The sequence below is a fragment of the Chiloscyllium punctatum genome, chromosome 24 (assembly GCF_047496795.1).
Source record: "Chiloscyllium punctatum isolate Juve2018m chromosome 24, sChiPun1.3, whole genome shotgun sequence".
Taxonomy (NCBI): Eukaryota; Metazoa; Chordata; class Chondrichthyes; order Orectolobiformes; family Hemiscylliidae; genus Chiloscyllium; species Chiloscyllium punctatum.
The window spans coordinates 80749057-80770192 of record NC_092762.1 but is presented as its reverse complement, the minus strand read 5'-3'; the positions used below and the strand labels follow the sequence as shown (position 1 = coordinate 80770192).

At 39.5% G+C, this 21136-nt stretch overlaps 2 protein-coding genes across 3 annotated transcripts in view; one reads left to right on the top strand and one right to left on the bottom strand.

Moving 5' to 3' along the window:
* The window catches only part of ncln (nicalin), a 49236-nt gene extending 36142 nt beyond the window's left edge, over window positions 1-13094 (bottom strand). Inside the window, exon 1 of the mRNA XM_072594286.1 lies at window positions 12757-13094. Within this exon, the coding sequence (XP_072450387.1) occupies window positions 12757-12931 (175 nt within the window). The 5' untranslated portion in view covers window positions 12932-13094. The remainder of the gene's footprint in view (window positions 1-12756) is intronic.
* Window positions 13095-13646: 552 nt separating this feature from the next.
* haus8 (HAUS augmin like complex subunit 8) overlaps window positions 13647-21136 on the top strand; it is a 63859-nt gene continuing 56369 nt past the window's right edge. Inside the window, exons 1-2 of one of the 2 annotated variants that reach the window (XM_072594285.1) lie at window positions 13647-13703; window positions 20046-20224. In XM_072594285.1, the coding sequence (XP_072450386.1) occupies window positions 13675-13703; window positions 20046-20224 (208 nt within the window). In that variant the 5' untranslated portion in view covers window positions 13647-13674. Of the gene's footprint in view, window positions 13704-13791; window positions 13901-20045; window positions 20225-21136 lie in introns of those variants that run through there. The other variant, XM_072594283.1, reaches the window with a different exon arrangement.

Below are 21136 nucleotides of genomic sequence, written 5' to 3'. Positions count from 1 at the left end.
CAGTTGGAGGAACCACAAATGGTGGCAGGTGATGCAACTGCTGAATGGGCACATGCAACTAGTGCTATTAGGTATTAGAGTCATACTGGAATGACAATGACATCGCCAGTGCACCTGCTGAGCTTAAACAATGAAAACTGTAAAATAAGTAGTCCTCACTGTTGAGATGCATCACAATGCAGTCACATATGGATTTCTGAGGACATTATTTGTTGCTATATGATCAATAGTCCATCAGTTAACAAAGCAATTAGCCAATCAAGAACTGTCTTGGCATCAGCACTGACATTGTGTGATTGATTTCAATGACAATATACAGCATTGTCAATTCCAAGTGTCACATCAAAACACAAATATAAAAGTACAGTTTTGTTTAGCATTATTTTCTAGTAACTAGTTATATACCAATTGCTGTGACAAACCTGAAATCACTCCTCTACCCTGCTGGCCTTCGGATATCTCTTCCACACACAGCACCCTCCTTTCTGGTCTGAGGAGAGATTCTGGAACATCCCCAGCTATTTATCCCTGGTTATTTGCCTTCCTAAGGATATTATTACATTTGAGAGGGTTCAGAAGAGATTTGCCAGGACTGGAGGGTTTCAATTGTAAGAAAACACTGGATAGAAATCATAGAATCCCTACAGTGTGAAAGCAGGCCATTTGACCCATCAGGTCCATAACCACCCTCCAAAGAGGCTAACCCACCTAGCCTGCATATCCTGGGAAATTTAGCATGATCAATTAACCTAACCTGTACACATTTGGACCGGGGGAGGTAACTGGAGCACCTGGAGAAAACCCACACAGATATAAGGAGACTATGCAACTCCACACGGACCCAAGGGTGGAACCGAACCTTGGTCCCTAATACTGTGAAGAAGCAATGCTAACTGCAGAATCACTGTGCTGCCCATAGGTTGGGACCTGTTTCACTGGAGTTTAGGAAGTGGAGGGTTAACTGTATAGAGGTTTATACGATTATGAAGGGCATAGATAAGGTGAACAGCAAAGGACCTTTTCCCCCAATGTGGGGGAGTTCAAAAACTAAGGGGCACAGTTTTAAGGTGAAAGGCAATATATTTATAAGGGACCTGAGGGGTAACTTTTTCATAGAGAGGGTAGTTCATGTGTGAAACAAACTGCCAGAGGAAGTGGTAGTTTTAACATTTAAAAGACATTTGGACAGGAACATGAATAGGAAAGGTTTAGAGGGTTATGTGCCAAGTGCAGGTAGGCAATGCGGCTAGTTTAGTTTAGAAAGTTGGTTGGCATGGACAAGTCGGACTGCTGTATGACTCTGACAACAAAATCCATTTATTGGCCATTGTCATCACTCAATAAGCTGTTTCCAGATGACAAGGTAAGAAAAGAGAACAAGTAGGGCAAATATGATCAGGAAGTTGAAATAAAACAGAAACGGATGGTCAATATTAAGACAACCTGTACAAGTGGAAAACTATCAATTTTGAAACAAAGAAAGGAAGAATCACACTGTTTACTAAATGGTGAGAAATTGGAAACCGCAGAAGAACAAAAGGATTTGGGAACCAACTAAGAAGATTATTAAAAACAAGTGCATAGGTAGAATAATCTAAAAGGCTAATAGAATGTTGTCCTTTTTTTCCATAAGACAAATGAAAGGAAGCTACGCTTCAATTGTACAAAGTCCTATTCTGACTTGACCTGCATTCAGATCAGCAAAGGATATTTTACCATTAAAAGGGGCACAATGCAAATTCACTTGAACAATACCAGAGTTTAGAGGGCTCACGTATGATAGTAGACAAACCAAACTTGCCAAGTATTCTCTAGAGTTCACTCTAACCTCTTTTAAGACCCTCTCAAAATATACTGCATCTCTGACGAAGCTCTCACGCAACTATCTTCGTATCTCATAGAATCTGGTGTCAAACTATGTCTGATGCACTGTGAAGCACCTTGGGATAGTTTAGTATACCAAAGGCATCACATATATCCAATTTCTCGTTCGAGGATTGAGCACTGTTCAACATGTTGAAAAGTATTTGATAATGGTATGTATGGGGAAACTACTTCCTCTGATGTAGGAATATCAATCTTCAAATTTATCAGGCCACTCAGAAATCAAATTAGAAAGTAGATTTTACAACCAAAGAAATCGTGGAAATCTAGTACTTTCCTCCAAATGGCTGTAGAATACTGAAACAAGGATTGAGAGTTTGTAAAATAAGGTCTTAAAGATTTACAGAGTAAAGGCAGGCAAATGGAATAGAGATACGTTATTGAGGATTATGGGGAAATGGCAGGAAGATGGAGTTAAAGATGGTCAGATCAGCTATAATCTCATTGAATGGCAGAGCAGACTTGATGGGCTGAATGCATACTTCTGCTCTACATTAAGCCAACTCTGTAATTCAATTGTGGCAAAGGGCCTATTCATGTTCCTGAGATTCCTTAATCGTTTAATAGTTATTTTAGTTCTGTCACAGAAGCTTGCTTCGTTACTGTTCAATTTTCCCGGCTGGGTACAATCCCAAAGGCATCGAGCAGCCTTTTGTTTCCCTGTCAGAATGGGTATTCTCCACACAAACGTAAACAGAGCATGTAGACTAACTATTGAAGGTTGACATCAGCTGACACAGTAAAGACAGGGCTGAACCAAACATGTAAGTGTCGTACTTGGTACTTTTATCCATTAAACAACAGAGTTGAAATTTGCCTTCTTAGAAAAGCAATTAAGTTTGCAAACAATGAAAGTGGAGAGAGGAACAGAATAGAATACACAGGGTCTGTTGTGCAAAAAGGGCATTGTAAAGGGGGAAGCTTAACAAAGATAATTATCACTAGTTAAAAACAAGAAGTATTGCTTTAATTAGATTGTATATTGCTAACACTGAGAACTAAAGATGCAAAATATGACTTATGTCATTCAACCACTGACATCACCTCTCTCTACCCTATGACAAGATAGGTTTTAAAAACTGGCAACAGGGAAAAACATACATGCTGCTTCCTCAGCAGAAAAGTGTTCTTAAGATACTACATTGATGTAGTATTTAAACAGATCACCACTTGACAAACACCACCTTGGAGCCAAAGCCAACAACTGAGTCATACGCCACGGCGGAATTCCTGCAACACTGCACTGAAGTCAATTTAGATTCTGCTTAAATTTACAACCTTTTGAATCGGAGACAAAAGCACCCTTTTAAAAAAAAAGGCTGACATCTTGAAAAATGTTAATTCCTTGATTCTAACACATTATATGTTAACAAGAAGACAAGGAGCACCTCAGGGAGGTGTCTACTCTTGGGCGAAACATGCTACAGTCTTGTGGTAATGTTTGGCAGAGCTTTCCACTTTATATGGAAATCGAATTCCTGGAAGACTAAATCTTTTAAGTAAACTCATCATTTCTTGCACAAATAAAATGACAGCAATGAAACAAGTTACAAGTTTTGAATGTATAATATTCATTGGTTATCCACAATGGGTTTTTCTCCATTATTTAATAATTTAAATTAAAAAAGGTGCATTTCCCAACCTTTACTGTTTACTCTAAATTGACCTTTGCTTCCTTGCACATTCTCGTACATAAACATAAAACACAGTTTTGAACTTTCATCCTTTGTACTGTGCTTCCATCAAGGCTCTTAGACAATCTCTTACTCCAACTTTGTTGTTATTTTGAGGATTCAAAACAATGAAACTCCATATCTCTTCTCAATCTAAAGTCTACTGCCTTTTCATCCTCATTCATTCAAACTTGTCAGTATTAATTCAATCTTAGCAATGTCCTGCAAATTAAGCTTGGCCTTTTGACTGTTTCCTGATAATAAAAACAATAGGCCAGAACAGGGTATGCCATGTTATTCTTTGCAATAATTTCAGAATTTGTATTATTTCACAACCATAAAAATATATAGCTCACAATGGGAAGGAAAGCAATCATACTGAATTTGCCACATGTTGAGCTTTTCTCTCCTACAGTGATACTCATAATTACAGTAACTGATAGATTAATGGAAAATGGGTTAAGTAGCTCACTTGAAATCTTCTCACTCAGACACCAGGGATTACACTTCCAGAATTAATAACGTTCTATAACATCTCTGTTCACAACTGAATAAATTTATTGACAATAGAGACACAAGAAAGCATAACAAAATCCATAAGACAGTGTAATACTGTCACTGGCCTACTTAAAACATCACCAGTAGTGGAAAGTAACATATTTGAGCTCATGATTTGGAGGAGCCAGTGTAGGACTGGTGTGAACAAAGTTAAAAAATCACTTAACACGAGGTTATATTCCAACAGGTTTAATTTGGAGGCACTTGAGCTCATGAACCTTAACACAATGTAATGTGCTAATTGTGCAATGTCTTTCAAACTACTTCCAGTAATGTTACCAATAGTGACAGATCTGTTGCAATTCTATTGGTTTACAGTTAGGTTCGCTGTCTCAAGATTCCATTAAGGTTCTCAAAGATTTGTTCTTGCAGCTTAAATTAAGTGTATCAGTAATATTTGAAAAACACTTTCAGGAATTCAGCAACAACTCTGTAAAGGATGTTGATTTGGTTAGAGGTTCTTATTACTGTGATCCATTAGACATATTGCAGCTGCACAGGATTTCAGTAAGACCACTTTTAGAATACTGCGTTCAAATCTGGCCCTTCCTGCTATAGGAAAGATGTTGCAAAACTTGAAAGGGTACAGAAAAGATTTACAAGGATGCTGCGGTGATTAAAGGGTCTGAGCTATCGGGAGACGCTGAATTGGCTGGGGCTTTTTGCCATGTAATTTTGGAGGCTGAGGGATGACCTATGGAGGATTACAAAATCTTGAGGGGCATGAATAAGGTGAATAGCCAAAGGCCTTGTTCCAGGGTAGGGACATCCAAAAGCACAGGGCGTAGGTTTAAAGTGAGAGGAGTAAGAGTTAAAAAGGGGCCTAAGGGGCAACTTTTTCCACTCATAGGGTGGTGCATGTATGGAATGAGCTTTAGAGGACGTGGAGGAGGCTGGTACAAATACAACATTTAAAAGGCATCTGGATAAGTACATGAATAGGAAGGGTTTAGAGGGAAATGAGCCAAATGCTGGCAATTGGGACTAGATCAGATTAGGATATCTAGTTGGCATGGACGAATTGTACTGAAGGGTCTGGTTCTGTATTGTATAACGCTATGACATTAGCTCACAAGAATGTTAGCAATGTGGCCTGGGTGTTAAAAAGCTTGACTCCAGGGTTTGAACATTTAATGTAGGCAGACGCATCATGCAATACAGCATGGCATACTTTTGAGAGTGCTGTCTTTTGAATGAAATGAAGCACCATGAACTCCTAGCTTGCCATTCCCATGTTTGGAAAAGTTCCAATGGTACTGAAGTGCAACAAGGGCATACTTACCACATTTCGGCCAGTATCTCTCCCAAACCAATATTACCCAGAAAACAGAATAGCTTATACTACCTCAGTTATGTTTACTGGATCCCACAGCGTCAAATTTGGCTGCTTTATTTATCCACATGATCACACTTAAAAGCAATTAATTGCACATAAACTAAGTGTGGGATAGGAAAAGCGTTCTAGAAATTGAACCTCTTGATTTCAGTTCGATTTTTCTAGGAGTTCGTCAAATGGTGCCAGACATTTTCAACAGGCAGAGAGAAAAAATAAGAACTGTTGCACCAATAATTACAATTAAAAGGAAAACATAATTATGGATCATTTTACTAGGTTTGCAGGAAGTTGGACCAACAAATTAAAAAGAATTTTGCTAACATCTCTGCAACACAGAATTTCAGTTCTTTGCTACTGAAGCTAGAACATACAGACAACCATGGAAAAGGTTGATTGTGAATCTTCTGCACTATCAACTGATGTTTGAGAAGGTCACCTCTGCCTGGGAAGCTACTGAACCAACATCAGAAAAAAAAAAGACATTCCACAATGCTACAAAAAAAAATGCCACTACTTCACTCTTGTTCCTTAAAGAACAGAACATACCAACACAATATAGCTAACTAAATACCATCTTAAGTGATCAAGTAAACAACCCAAGTTGCACAAACAAGGACCCACCTTCTCAGAACAACCTGGGTTAAGCAAAAAAAAAGTAATGTTATCAGGATCATTGACAACCCAAGAACTTGCATTTATCTGTCAAGTTAGGGTCATGGCCACGTAAGTCATGAATGCTTAATCTGTTTTGCAGATATAGGTGGACAGGCCAAAAGTTCAATCCGTCAAAAGAATGGCTCAGAACAGCAAGTACAACACAAATGACGATAGAGCTGTTGGTGAACCACACCAGCACTGGTAGAACCAAGTGAAAGTCTAAAAAAGTGAGCTTTTGATTGTGTCATAACGCACTCGGTTAAAGGCAATGCTGCTTGAACAATGCTGCCAACATCAGTATAATTGAAACGCCAATGACTTAAAATAAGGCCAATACTGGCCGAAGTGAACCATTAAAAGTGCAACTAGAAAGGGTGCTATGGAAGATGCACACTATCACAAACATTTAACAATGGTCTGATTTAATACTATGAAAGTTGAATGATTGATGTGGATCTGGAATAGAAAGGGACTCTGAGTGCAGCAGTGCTCTCTTTTTGAATTAAAGTGCCAATCATTCAGCTGACAGGCCACCTTCACCGAAGGTTGGGAGAAAGGAGACATTTTCAGGATGGCAACTTGTACTAGTGGAATGCCACAGGGATCAATGCTGAAGCCACAAGTATTAACCATATATTAATGGCTTGAATGATGGAAGTGAATGTACAATTTTGCAAATGATTAAAAAAAAAGGTGGAAAAGCAAGTAACGAGAATGACACAAAGAATCTAAGGAGGAATACAGTCAGGTGAAGGGACCGGACCAAAAAAAACACTTAGCAGGCAGAATATAACGTGGGCAAATATGAGGTTATGTACTTTGGCAGGAAAAATAAATGCCGAATATTATTTAAATGGAGAAAGACTGCAGAAAGCTGCATCACAAAGGGATTTGGGGCGCTTGTGCATGAATCACAAAAAGCTAGAATACAAGGCAAACAGTAACAGTCATACCACATAAATGATAGGCAATAACCATCTTGAATAATAGACAATGTAACCACAACCCTTGACATTCAGTGGTGTTACCATCAACAACCTGGGGGGTCATTATTAAGCACTGGCTAGAAGAGCAGGTCAGATGCTAGGAATATTGTGGGGTGTTATTCACCTCCTGACTCTTCAAATAATGTCCACCACCTACAAGGCACAAGTCAAGAGTGCAATGGAATACTCCCTACTTGCTTGGACTGTTGCAGCTCACTTGATTACCACCACTTTCACAAGCATCCACTCCCTCCAGCATGATGCTCAGTAGCAGCAGTGTGCACAGTGTATCTACAAGATTGCCTGCAGAAATTCATCAAAGATCCTTAGATAGCATCTTTCAAACCCATGGCCACTCCATTGAGAAGGACAAGGGGAGCAGACACATGGGAACACCATCACCTGCAAGTTCCCCTCCAAGCGACCCAGCTACCTGACTTGGAAATATATTGTCATTGTGTCAAAATCCTAGAATTCTCTCCCTCAGAGCACTGTGGGTCACCTTACAGACTGTGGACTACAGCAGTTCACAATCATCTTCTCTCAGGCAACTCAGGACAGTTAATAAGTGCTGACCAGCCATCAATGCCTACGTCCCACGAGTGAATGAACAAAAAGGGAAGGCAAATGGACAGCTGGCCCTTAGTTCAAAGGAAACACAATATAAAATAGGAGTTGTCTTGCTAAAGCTACAAAAGGGACCTGCTCCTCTGATACCGCCTGACCGGCTGTGCCTTTCCAACACCACACTTTTTGACTCTGACCTCCAGCATCTGCAGTCCTCACTTTCTACCAGTTAAACCACACATGAAATACTGAACAGTTTTGGTCACCTTATCTAATGAAAGAAATACTGGCATTGGAGGCAGTACTGAGGAGCGTCACCAGGTTGATTACAAAAAGGAGGGATTTTCTTATGAGAGGTTGAGTAAGTTTGGTTTGTACTCATTTAAGATTAGAAGAATAAGAGCAGATCTTATTGAAATATATGCAGTTCTTAGAAGGCATAAAGCATAGGAGCAGAAATTAGACTGTTCAGCTCATTGAATAGCAGAGCAGACACAGTCATGGCCGATACGTTTCTCAACCCCATTCTCCCACTTTCTCCCCATAACCCTTGATACTCAAGAACCTAGCTATCTCAGTCTTAAATATACTCAAGGATCTGGCCTCCATAGCAATGAATTCCATAGTTTACCACCCTCTGGCTGAAGAAGTTTCTCCTTATCTCCATTCTAAAAAGTCTCTCCTTTACTCTAAGGCTATGCTCTCAGGTCCTAGTCTCTCCTACCAATGGAAACATCTTCCCTACATCAATATTCTGTATATTTGAGGCCACTCAATATTCTGTATATTTCAATTGGATCACCCCTCATCCTTTTGAACTCCAAAGAGAATAAAACCAGAGTCCTAAAATGTTCTTTGAATGTTAAGCTTTTCATTCTTGGCACCATTCTCTGAACCTCCTCTGAACATGCTCCAGGGCCAGTACTTCCTTCCTGATGTGGTCTGACCAGAGCCTTGGAAAGGCATCCCTGTTTTTAATAGTCCTCTCAAAATAAATGCTATCATTGCATTTGCCTTTCTAATTACTGACTCAATCTGCAAGTTTACCTTGAGAGAATCCTGGACTAGAACTTCCAAGTCTCTTTGCACTTCAGATTTTTGAATTTTCCCCCCATTAAGAAAATCGTTCATGCCTCTATTCTTCCAAAGTGCATGACCTCACACTTTCCCATGTTGTACTCCATCTATCACTTCTTTGCCCACTCTCCTAACCTATCCAAATCCTTCTGCAGCATCCCCGCCTCCTCAATGCTACCTGTCCCAAAACCTACCTTTGTAGTATTTGCAAACTTAGCCAGGATGCCTTCATCTCGGGTCACTGCTGAGAGGTTGTTTTGTTTTGAGACCGTCTAGGACCAGAGGGCATAATTACAGAGTTAGGGCTCATCCGTTTAAGATATACAAGGAGGACTTTTTTTCCCCTCTCAGCATTCAGATTGCATAATACTTTACAGCAGAGGATGGCTGAGACTGGGTTAAGCATACTCAAATCTGAGATAAAAACAAGGACTGCAGATGCTGGAAACCAGATTTAGATTAGAGTGGTGCTGGAAAAGCACAGAAGTTCAGGCAGCATCCGAGGAGCAGAAGAATCGACGTTTCCAGCAAAAGCCCTTCATCAGGAATACGAAGGGCTTTTGTCTGAAACACCGATTCTCTTGTTCCTCTGACGTTGCCTGACCTGCTGTGCTTTTCCAATACCAAACTCTAAATATAACTAATACTTCCAATTTCAAGTTACACAAGTAAAAATACTCTCTTCCCATCAGTATATCATATCTGAAAAAAAATGTTTAATTACAAGGATTACTGCTGAACTGCAGTGACTGTTACATAAGTAAATGCAGCAACTTGTGCTGTTGTTGTATCAAAAAACAAATGAGATGATTTTCTCTCAAGTGGCATTATCTGATACATTGAGAAGTGGCTTTGGACTTGATTAAGTCTTTTATCACTAAATCAGCAAAAAACAAAGTTCAAGACTAGGTTTGCATCTTAACTTGGAATTTCCTCTTGGACTCAACCCAGTAGAAAAGACCCAAAAATGCAGGCATTCTGTCAAAAACAAATAATACATAAATTTCCTATAAAATCTTATTAGGAAAAGGAGGACAAAGCAAAGAAATGTGTGGCTGGAAAGATAACCAGGAGAGTAGGCTTTAGATTCTTGAATGTCAGGTCTTGTTCTGGGGTAAACAGGACCTGTAGAGACTGGGTGTATTGCACCTAAACAGACTCACACCTGAACTCCTTGTGAGGTGACTTGCTAGTGTTATTGAGAAAGTTTTAAACTAAGAGATAAAATCAGAGATGATTAGCAAAATGACCAGGATATCAGGAAACAGATGACACTAGAATACAGAATCTATGAATCTAGAATCTAGCTACAACTAAGGAACAAAAAGGTTCAATTATAGAGGCTAGATATATTGCAGTTATATTAAAGTTCATCTTATTTGAAAGGACAAAATGTATGTTGAGAGTTTCACACTTTGCTTGGTTCACAATTGCTTTCACTAATTTTTATGTTCAGATGTATTCACAAATCACAGAATTGTTGCAATACAAAAGGCTGCCATTTGGTCTATCGCGTCATTCCTTGTTCTCTGAATGAGTATTTCACTTCGTGCCATTCTCCCATCATCAATTTGTGACCCTGCACATTGAGAAAGAATTAAACTTATTTGAAAAGGCACAATGTCTTGACTGAAACTGCTACTGATAAATATGCAGGAGTGCATTCTGAACCCATAGTGAGCCAAAACCCTCTAATACAAATGATCACTGTCCCACAAATTTTCTCCGATCGACATTTGATCTATGTGGCCCGCCATCAACTAGTGGGAAAAATTTATATGGACAAATTTGTAAGGAATTTACATGAGGATGGTAGAGGAGATATAATGAGGAACATTATGACTATCCAGGTGCTACTTGGTAGTTAAAGGTCAGAGAGGTGCAAACGTTCTCAGGGTGCATTCAGGAAAATTTTCAAGTGTCCTTCCACTTCATCCAAAAAGGAAACACTGTTAGAAAACCAATATCTACAGAATGAGGCAGGCCAAATAAATCAATTATTTGGAAGAATTGTTCTGTTAGCATTAGTGGACTAGCCAATATTTATCTGTTAATTAACATCACATAATCAGACTGTTATACTACAGTTTGAGGAGCATGCTGTCAGTATTTTGGCTACCATTTTCACACATTACCATAGTGACTTGCTTAATTAGCTGTAACGTGGTTTGAGAAGGCTAGCAGTTGTGAAAGGCACTGTATAAATGGAGAATTTTCTGTCTTGCTAACGCTTTAACATTAAATTACATTTTTGTAACTTCCAGACTTATCAATGATAATACTATCTTTCACCTTTTGTAAACTTTAGCTCATTCTAAAATTAGTTACCTCTATCGTTACTTGCACAGAAGTACATTCACCGGTCATCCTTGTGCTTCCTCATTTACAATTGGCTCACAGTGCAGTATCAGACTGAATTTAAAATTCTCATCCATAACCATGCCCCTTTAGCTCTACAATCTTCAGCCCTACAACTGCCAAGATATGCATTGCTCCAACTTTGCTGCATTCCTGATTTCCTCCAGCATCTATTGGTAGTCATCAGCTCTCAAAGCCCAAAGTTCAAAAATTGCCCCTCTACTTGTTCAAGACATTCCTTTAAAATTTAATACTTTGAACAAGTTTTAGGTCACCTGCCCAATACCTACTATGTGTTCAGTGTCAACTTTTGTCCAGTAACAATCTTCTAAAGAGCCCTGGGAAATTTGCCATGTCAAACGCACTTTGGTTGCAAGTTGTACCTTGGGCTGAAAATTCTGATCATAATTTGAAGAAACGCTCAAGGCAACATAAAATTTGCTTAATGCAAATTACAAGGAGCAAGGCAGAGAGATTGGTAGATGTTTATGAAAGATCAAAGAGGGTTGAGTTATTGCATTTGAACACAAAACTTCACAATCTCTTAACCTATGAATGTGATTTGTACTTTACATGTGGGTTCAAAATGCAGAAAGTTTCAAATCAAATTTCAGGTCTCTTTTCCAAGAACTTAGCATGACAATGGTTTCTGCTCAAACCCTGACAAGGAGCTTGAATCCACAATTTCATAAGTAGCAAGAGCCACCAGCTGAACTGAACTGACACCTAGAGGAGAACTGTATTTACAGCACAAATGGAAACTGCAAGCTTCACATGAATACCTGACTAAAATAGCAAGGACAATGCAATTGGCATCAGTGCCACTGAGTTAGGGAGGGAGAAAGAAAATAGAATCAAATATGTATCCACAATTGTTCACTCACCAATGATTCCCACTGGTAAATGTATTAGTGTGAATATCTGTTGTGATATTCTCTGCAATCAAACAGCCTGCCCATATTCCTTAAACGCTGGTTGATATTTTAAAATAAATGCCCACTTGGTGATAGTTTTGGAACCATACTTCACTATGAAATACAGACTTGTGCTTATATGTAACTTGTCATAACCTGAAGACAATCATAGTAAAGGTGTACAGTCACTGTTGTAAAGCAGGAATCACAGCAGCTAATGTGTATACTTCAAGAACCCACAAACAGAAATATAATAATTAGAAAATCTGATTTTCTTGGTCATGATAAATAGGGAGGTCGTGGTCATTGGCCAGGACACTTGGGGTAAGCCTCAAGGATCATTTGTGTCCACCTGAGACGGTAGCCCGATGCTCCGTTTAAAATGTCATCTAAAACACATGCTTGACAATGCTCCAACAATCTCAAATTAGAAATGTCACACATGCGCTCTTAGGAAGAGACTCAAACCCACAAATCTTCTGACTTCGGGATCCTTCTGCAGTGAGAATCTCAGCCTAGACGCTCGTGCATCACAAATATATATGATAATTTACGGAGAACATGGCACGCCTTCCTCATTCTCTACACCGCCTTCACCTATGGAGCCCTGAGCAGATCTTGGAAGTTTCAAATCCACACACAAAAAAATGAACACCCAGTCAGAATGGTATTGCGCAATCTTCTACTGAATTTGCCATGTGAAAAGTGCCATTTGATGGTGCACGGCAAGAGGGCGAGATACTCACCATAGGCCTGTCCCTGCAAGTCATACTGTTGCATTCTGTACACTGTAAACTCATGGGCAGCTTCTATGGGCAGCGGGGAGACCAGTATCAACACCGCCGGAATAAAGACTATGAAAGTCAATGGGAAAGAGCCCTTGAACATATTGTCAAACACTTCGCTCGCTTCTTCGAACATTCTGGAATTTCCTTTCGGCTAGTCTCCTTCTTTAATATATATATATATATATAAAATATTTGAGACGAAACCTTGATAAGATTTTTTTCAAAGCAAAATGGAATCTCTAATACTTCATTCACCACCTCTAACACACTCAGTTCTGACACTGATCGCCCGTGGGGAGGGGTCCTTCAGGCAGGAGATAACCATCCCGCGGGGGCCTCAAGGCTAACCCTGCCTCACTCCTCACTGATTGGCGTTCCTCCTTCTTCATGTGCAAAATCTCAACAGATTCGACCGCTGTATGGCTAAGTGGACTGTCCATTATTCATAGTCCTCCCTCCTACCCTGCCTATTTCTATTTGGAGTGCACAAATCTTTTAATCTGCCCAGTGTTTGTCAGGACAGCATCTAGATTCTCAATGAGAAATGAATACACAACATTTATAAATTTTTCGAAGGGGTTCGGTTGGAAATAAATTGCACGGATTTGTCAGAAGCGACAGATGCACATGCGCACTAAAAGGGCGCCACTGCTAATGATTGACGTCAAAACTGTCCAATCATACTCGCTATATTGAGGGGCGGGGCGTAGACTGTAAACCAGTAGATGTTTGGCAGGGCAGGGGCGGGTGATATATGGTGATTGATGTCAATATGGACCAATAGAAAGTTGAAATGTTTAAGGGGCTGGACCATTGGCTGCCGTGGGGGTGGTACATCCTCAGTTGAAGGGGAAAGCGGCAGTTTTTGAACGGAAGATGGCGGCTTCTAGTCGTAGGAGTGTCCTGTGAGTTAAACTATGTAGTTGATGATCCCGATTGATTTCAGGGCTCTTAGTTTACGTTATAGCGTATGACTGTTTATCTTGGAGAATTAAAGCATCGTGTGACTAAAACGGCAGATACTAGAGATCGGAAACAACCAAGTAAACATGGAGAATGCTGGAGAAACCTTTTTGGTCGGGCAGCATCTGTGGCGATGCAGGTCTGTGCGTTCATTAGGACTGTCACAGACCTGAAACCTCAACTTTACTTTTCACTCCACGGATTCCACCTTCTAAATATTGCCAGCTTTTGGATGTTTCGATTGTCAAAAGTCTAGTGTTGTGTTTTAGAAGACACTATTAAGTTCGTTCTTGAGAGGTTTTGATTTCTTTTTGAAAGCAAGTGCTTATTTCCAATGGTATAAGCATCTAATGTAGCAATCTTAAATTCAATATTGGCTAGAGGTTGAATTTAAATATTATTCCTGTGAATTGGAGAAGGCCAGTTAAAAGGGTTAACAGATGTTTGACTTGGAGCTGGCCAAGGAGTGAGGAATGTAGTGACACTACTTCTTGAAGTTAAAAATCACACAACACCAGGCTATAGTCCAACAGGTTTAATTGGAAGTAATAGCTTTTGGAGTGCTGCTCCTTCATCAGGTGGTTGAAGGAGCAGTGCTCTGAAAGCTAGTGCTTTGAATTAAGCCTGTTGGACTATAACCTGGTGTTGTGTGATTTTTAGCTTTATACATCCCTGTCCAACACTGGCATCTCCAATTCATAAATACTTTTTGAAGAGTATTGTGTTACAGTGAGAAAGTGATGAATTTTGAAATTCAATCTTTTGGAATATGTAATTTGATCCGAATGTAATTTGATAGCTGTCACTTGAATAAGACTACTAGATTTCAGCAACTTGCAGGGTTATTGTTTGTTAGGTTTCATTATTAGTAATTTAATGGTGGTTTTTTTTTGGATTGTAATTACTTCTATGACCATGGTAATAATCTGAGTGGAATCCATGAGTGAAAAATGCTATTTAATTGAAATTTTGAAGTGTGTGCTGTTCTGTGAAATCATCACTTTGGGGAGGGAGGGAACAGAATTGTGGAGTTGCAAAAAAGTTTACACTTTTTTTGCAATTTTTGTTTACAAATGATTGTAATTTATTACTAAATGCAAATTGTTTGTCACCCTGCTCGAAAAATATTAGTACAAAGTTATAGCTGAGATGAACAGGTTAGCCATGGGAGACTGGTTAGCAAGGTTAGATCTCCATGGAATACAGGGAAAATTAGCCATTTGGATACAGAACTGGCTCAAAGTAGAAGACAGAGTATGGTGGTGGAGGGTTATTTTCAGCCTGGAGGCCTGTGACCAATGATGTGCCACTAGGATCTGTGCTGGGTCCACTACTTTTCATCATTTGTCTAAATGACTTGGATGTAAGCATAAGTTAGTAAGTTTGCAGATGACACCAAAATTGGAGATGTAGTGGACAGGAAAGAAGGTTACCTCAGATTACAGCGGGATCTTAATCAGATGGGCCAATGGGCTGAGAAGTGTCAGATGGAGTTTAATTTACATAAGTGCGAGGAGCTGCATTTTGGAAAGCAAATCTTAGCAGGACTGAATGGTTATGTCCTCGGGAGTGTTTCTGAACAAAGAGGCCTTAGAGTGCAGGTTCATAGCTCCAACAAAGTGGAGTTGCAGATAGATAGATAGAATAGTGAAGAAGGTGTTTGGTATGCATTCTTTTATTGATCAGAGTATTGAGTACAGGAGTTGGGAGGTCATGTTGCTGCTGTAGAGGACATTGGTTAGGCCACTGTTAGAAAATTGCGTGAGTTTCTGGTCTCCTTCCTATTAGAAGGATGTTGTGAAACTTGAAAGGGTTCAGAAAAGATTTACAAGGAATTTGTCAGGGTTGGAAGATTTGAGCTATAGGGAGAGGCTGAACAGGCTGGGGCTGTTTTCCCTGGAGTGTTGGAGGCTGAGGGGTGACCTTATAGAGGTTTATAAAATCATGAGGGCTATGGATAGGATAAATAGACAACATGTTTTCCCTGGGGTCGGGGAGTGCAGAACTAGAGAGCATAGGTTTAGGGTGAGAGGGGAAAGATATAAAAGAGACCCAAGGGGCAACTATTTCATGCAGAGGGTGGTGCGTGTATGGAATGAGCTGCCAGAGGATGTGGTGTAGGCTGGTACAAATGCAACATTTAAGAGGCATTTGGATGTGTATATAAATAGGAAGGGTTTGGAGGTAAATGGGTTGGGTGCTGGCAGGTGGGACTAGATTGGGTTGGGATATCTGGTCAGCATGGACGAGTTGGACCGAAGGGCCTGTTTCCATGCTGTCCATCTCTATGACTCTGTACATGAGGGTCTAGGAAGGTAAAATGTTGGCTGTTGCCTATGATACTTGCACTGAAAAAATCATGAATGAGATACGGAATAAGTACAGTCTGTGTTTTTTATCTTTTTTACTGTACAGAAACATGCCATATACTTCATAAATTGACACTGCTATATTTAATGAAGTTTCCAAAGTTCAGAGGTTTTAATCAGTGTCCTCAGAAGGATTGGAGAAACTTAGGATGGGAATACAGACTTGGTTCCTGAATAGTGTGTCTTTCCTATGAAGAAACAGTGAAAACTGTGCCTCACTAAAACTCATGAAATACCTAAAGGGCAGGTGTGGGTAAAATATTTCTCCTGAGGATGTCTTGAGCCGGGGGGCAACATTTAAAATTTAAGAGGGAGGCCTCTGGGTCCGAGATGAGAATTTCTTTTTCCTTGTGATGATGTGAATCTTTGGAATTCTTTACCACAATGAGTGGGTTTAAGGGAGAGATCAATATATTTCTGATTGCCAGTGGTGTACAGAGAAATGGGAATGGGATGCATAAAAAGCATTGAAGTGTTTTATCAGTCATGATTGTATTGAATGGTGTGCAGCATCGATGGGCTGAAAGCTCTACTGGAGGGTCTATGTTCCCAAGAACTTGTTTAGCTAGTTGCATGTGGTCAATGTTGGAGTGATTAGGAAAAAAAGTCTGCTGGAAGCCAGAGTTGGAGAAGGGTAGAATACTTGTAGAGTATGTAGAAAAATCAGAAGTTGGGCACCAGCTTCAACATTTTTAAAATTTAAGTTGTTCCTTGACCAATATAGGTCAATGATCACAGGGGTTATAGTTGAATGGAATTTTGGAGCCTGTTTGGATACAGGAGGTGGTGGTGGAGTTTTGAATGGGCTCATCTTTATGGTGGGTGGAAGCTGAGAAGCTAGCCAGGAGAGTGCTGTAGTAATTTTCCTCCGTTGACATTCCTTTCTTACAGTGTGTGTATGTGCTCTAGTTTTTGCTTTAAGTCAAGCCTGGTAATTTGATCAGGACTGACCGAAAACATTCTTTCTATTATTATATACTTCCTATGGATTGGGTTGTCAAATATCTGTTATTGTAAGAACAACCTTGTCTCCTCACCAGCGAGCGATGCCCACATCCCACAAAATGAATAAATAAAAATATCTTGTCTTTTTGGGCACATGTATTACTAAAAGCAATTTGCATTTCTGATCTTTTGAGCAATTCATACATTTTTTGAGAATATCACTTCTGTAAAATTTGTTTCTTCTCCTTTTTATATAATAATGAAATTTGCTGAAATGACCCTTGCTTTTTTGCTCTGTTATACATCCTTACATGACTTCATATAACAAATGTTTAATATACATTCATACAAACATATATTTAAATAGTTGCTTTTTTGGATGAAATTTTTTCATATGGATTTGTGCTGGAGCACTTTTAATGCATGGTACTATTTGTAGTGTATGCTATTTTGTCACCAAAGAAAGTCAAACTTATATTGTTCAATGTGGACCTCTAGTGGCATGAAAAATGTGTGGAAGTATGTGACCCATGTGCATGTATTTAGTCAAATTCTATTGTTTGATTGTAGATTTGGGGGTGGGGGGGTGGTGGTCTTATCAAGGTTTATAAATTGAAGCAAGGATAGGGTAGTCAGCCAAAGTTTTTTTTTCCCCAGGGTAGGGGAGTCCACAACAGGAGGATATAGGTTTACAGTGAAAGGGGAAAGATTGAAATGGGACCGAGGGGATAACTCTTTCACATGGTTGTTGCATGTATGGAATGAGCTGCCAGAGGAGGTGGTGGAGCCTGGTACATAAATGGCATCTGGATAGGTATAAGGGAATAGGAAAAGTTTGAGGGATATGGGCCAAAAGCTGGCAAATGGGACTAGATTACTTTAGGATATTTGGTTGGCATGGATGAGTTGGACCAAAGGATTTGTTTCTGTGCTTTGCATCTCTGACTCTTAAAATTCTGCTATTTGAGTGTTACTTTATTTTGCAAAACTTTGCAAATGTGGAAGGTTTATTTTAATGAGCTGCAGTTGGATAAGTTTTAACCATCTAACATTTTGAAATGTACAGAACAAAATAGAAAAGAAAACTCAAAATACAAATATGTTTAACTGGAGAAATAGTGTGCTAAATATTGTCTCAGACTTCTGTTTTAAAGCTTCCAGCTTATGCATGTAGCTGCCATGTTGCACGTGGACCCATGACATATACATTCCAGCTCTGAAATAGTTTCCTCTTTTCATTTTGTCAGTAGCTTCACTTTTTTGGATGACATTTCTTTGACATGTCTTGATGATTTCCTGGAAACCAAAGGTAAAAGTTAGACATGCAACAGGTGGAATGGACAATAAATGTTGACCTTGCTGATGAAACCCACATCCCCTTAATGTTCTTAAGAAAATAGACATAACACTTTGCACAGAAATAAATTTGAGAATGGTAAAGGTGTAAATAATGGGACTTTGTTGGAATATTGAATCAGGATAGTTGCTGACAGATGGTGCACTTGTGCTGATGTTGTTTTAATTGCTGGAGGTTGGTATCTCCTGGTCAACTAAGGTAGAGATCCAAAGAATAATGTCCAAAACTTAATGCCTCAATGGTGCTCCTGGTCTGAACAACTGGTAAATGCTTTAAAATCAACAAATCAAAATAAAGAAAACATAATCAAAGATCCCTCCCACCCCAATTATATTCTTCTACCCTCTTCCATCTGACAAAATACAAAAGTTTGAACATTTGTACCAACAGATTTAACAACAGCTTCTTCCTCACTGTTATCAGACTTTTTGATGGACCTCTCGTATATTGGAATTGTCTTTCTCTGCACCTTGTGTGTAGCTGTATCACAATATTCTGCACTCTGTTCTATGACAGAAGAAAGGCTTATGCCCAAAACGTCGATTCTCCAGCTCCTTGGATGCTGCATGACCTGCTGCGCTTTTCCAGCAACACATCTTTCAGCTCTGATCTCCAGCATCTGCAGTCCTCACTTTTTCCACTCTGTTCTATTACCCTGATGTACTTATGTAAAGTATGATTTGTCTGGTTAGCATGCAAAACAATACTGTATCTCAGTACACGTGACAATTATAAATTAAATCAAATAAAAAGGAAGGTTGGATTTTTTTCAATTCCAAATGCTACTTCAGCTTCTTTCTATGTCCGCATTGTTCTCTGATGCCTCCAAGAGTTTTATGGATACTGTCAGTTTGTGGTGACACAATGTTGGAGGAATTTTCATGAAGGAGGCATGAGGAATTTTTAAAATAGATGTTGTATTTGAGAGTTGAAAGTTACAATTTTATTGTTAAACCATAAGACATAGGAGCGGAAGTAAGGCCATTCGGCCCATCGAGTCCACTCCGCCCATGGCTGATGGGCATTTCAACTCCACTTACCCGCATTCTCCCCGTAGCCCTTAATTCCTTGTGACATCAAGAATTTATCAATTTCTGCCTCGAAGACATTTAGCGTCCCAGCCTCCACTGCAATCTGCGGCAATGAATTCCACAGGCCCACCACTCTCTAGCTGAAGAAATGTCTCCGCATTTCTGTTCTGAATTTACCCCCTCTAATTCGAAGGCTGTGTCCATGGGTCCTAGTCTCCTCGCCTAACGGAAACAAGTTCCTAGCGTCCACCCTCTCCAAGCCTCTCCAAACCTGTTGTCACTGCACCATCTCAGCTGGCAACTAATAGGTATAAATTAAAAATGCTACCAGTCCTCATATGCTGAGTAATTGCAATGACTATTAAGTGTTTTCTGTGGGTGTGAAGTTGTGATTTCTGCACTGTTTGGCTTTCTCTTTTCCCTATGTTCTGTCACACCAAGCAAAGAATGTCTCCTTTTGAAATATAGCAGCCATCACTGCTGCTTGTTTTTATCTTGAACTGACCTCACACAAAACAACTGTTTAACCATCAGTTTGTAATCTACCTTCTTGTCTTTTTGTGACCTTTGTTGTTTTAAAAGGCCTTCTAAAAAATTGGCTACGAGTAAACAGTTGAGATCTGGGACTGAATCAAAGTTGTCTTCCAATACGTCAGTGCAATCTTCCCGACAAAGATCGATGCAGGTTGGATCAGAGCAGTTGTTCATCAAGCCTACTACACCAGGTCTTAAGCGGAGAGATTCTTTTGGATCACGTAAATGTAAGTAATTAAATGTTTTCCTCACTTTCTTCCCCGTCCCAAGTCTTTTCTGTCGTCTTGAGAATCAGCGACTTGTCCATTGAATTGGATCATTGTATTCTTTTGGTATTCCCATCCAAATGACTACTGTTCATGTTTAGATCTTAATGTTGCTTATGACTTGGTTTGACACTAGAGTGAATTGCACCTGAGTAATATCTCGTTCATGACAGATGCTTATTCATACTCCTCCCCAATTCACTGTTCGGGTTCTTAAAGTCCTGCGGGATTCACATCATCTAACCCAGGGGCGTTGTCACTCTTGTCTTCCTGATGTGAAAATGGAAATGCTTAGCTTGTGCTGAACAAAATCAATGTGGATTTTAGATCCCCTTTTTCACCTCTGAAGTGAGCACATTCGTAGCAGTTATTTTACCTTTCTGAATCAAATTAGCTTCAATCATCTAAAAGTAATGAAGAAGGAAAACATTGGACTATGTCATTTGCTCCAGGTCATGAATTAAATGCATGTTTTCAGGCAACTGTTTTAAATATTAACTTTTCAAGAAATATGTTGGATGATTAGGATGTGTTCTTACACTTTTAATAGATCCAGTTGTCATGGTCATGGAAGAAATGCTCGTGCTGTTTTCTTTTTCTCCCCCGACAAAACAGTGGCTATGATTGGATCCTAGCTCCGAACCCAATCCATGTACTTACAATTGTACCATTAAGGGATAGGAAATGATTGAATTCTTAGCAGGCTGCAGATGTTCAAATTGTTCTCATGTTAAAATCACTCAATTGCTTCTGTACTAATTACTTCACACAAACAAAAACATTCTGACATTTAAGTAAAAATCATTGACGTATGAGAGGTCCCTTAAAACTTTGTCCATAATCTAATCAAGCTTGCTCAGTCCACCCAATTTC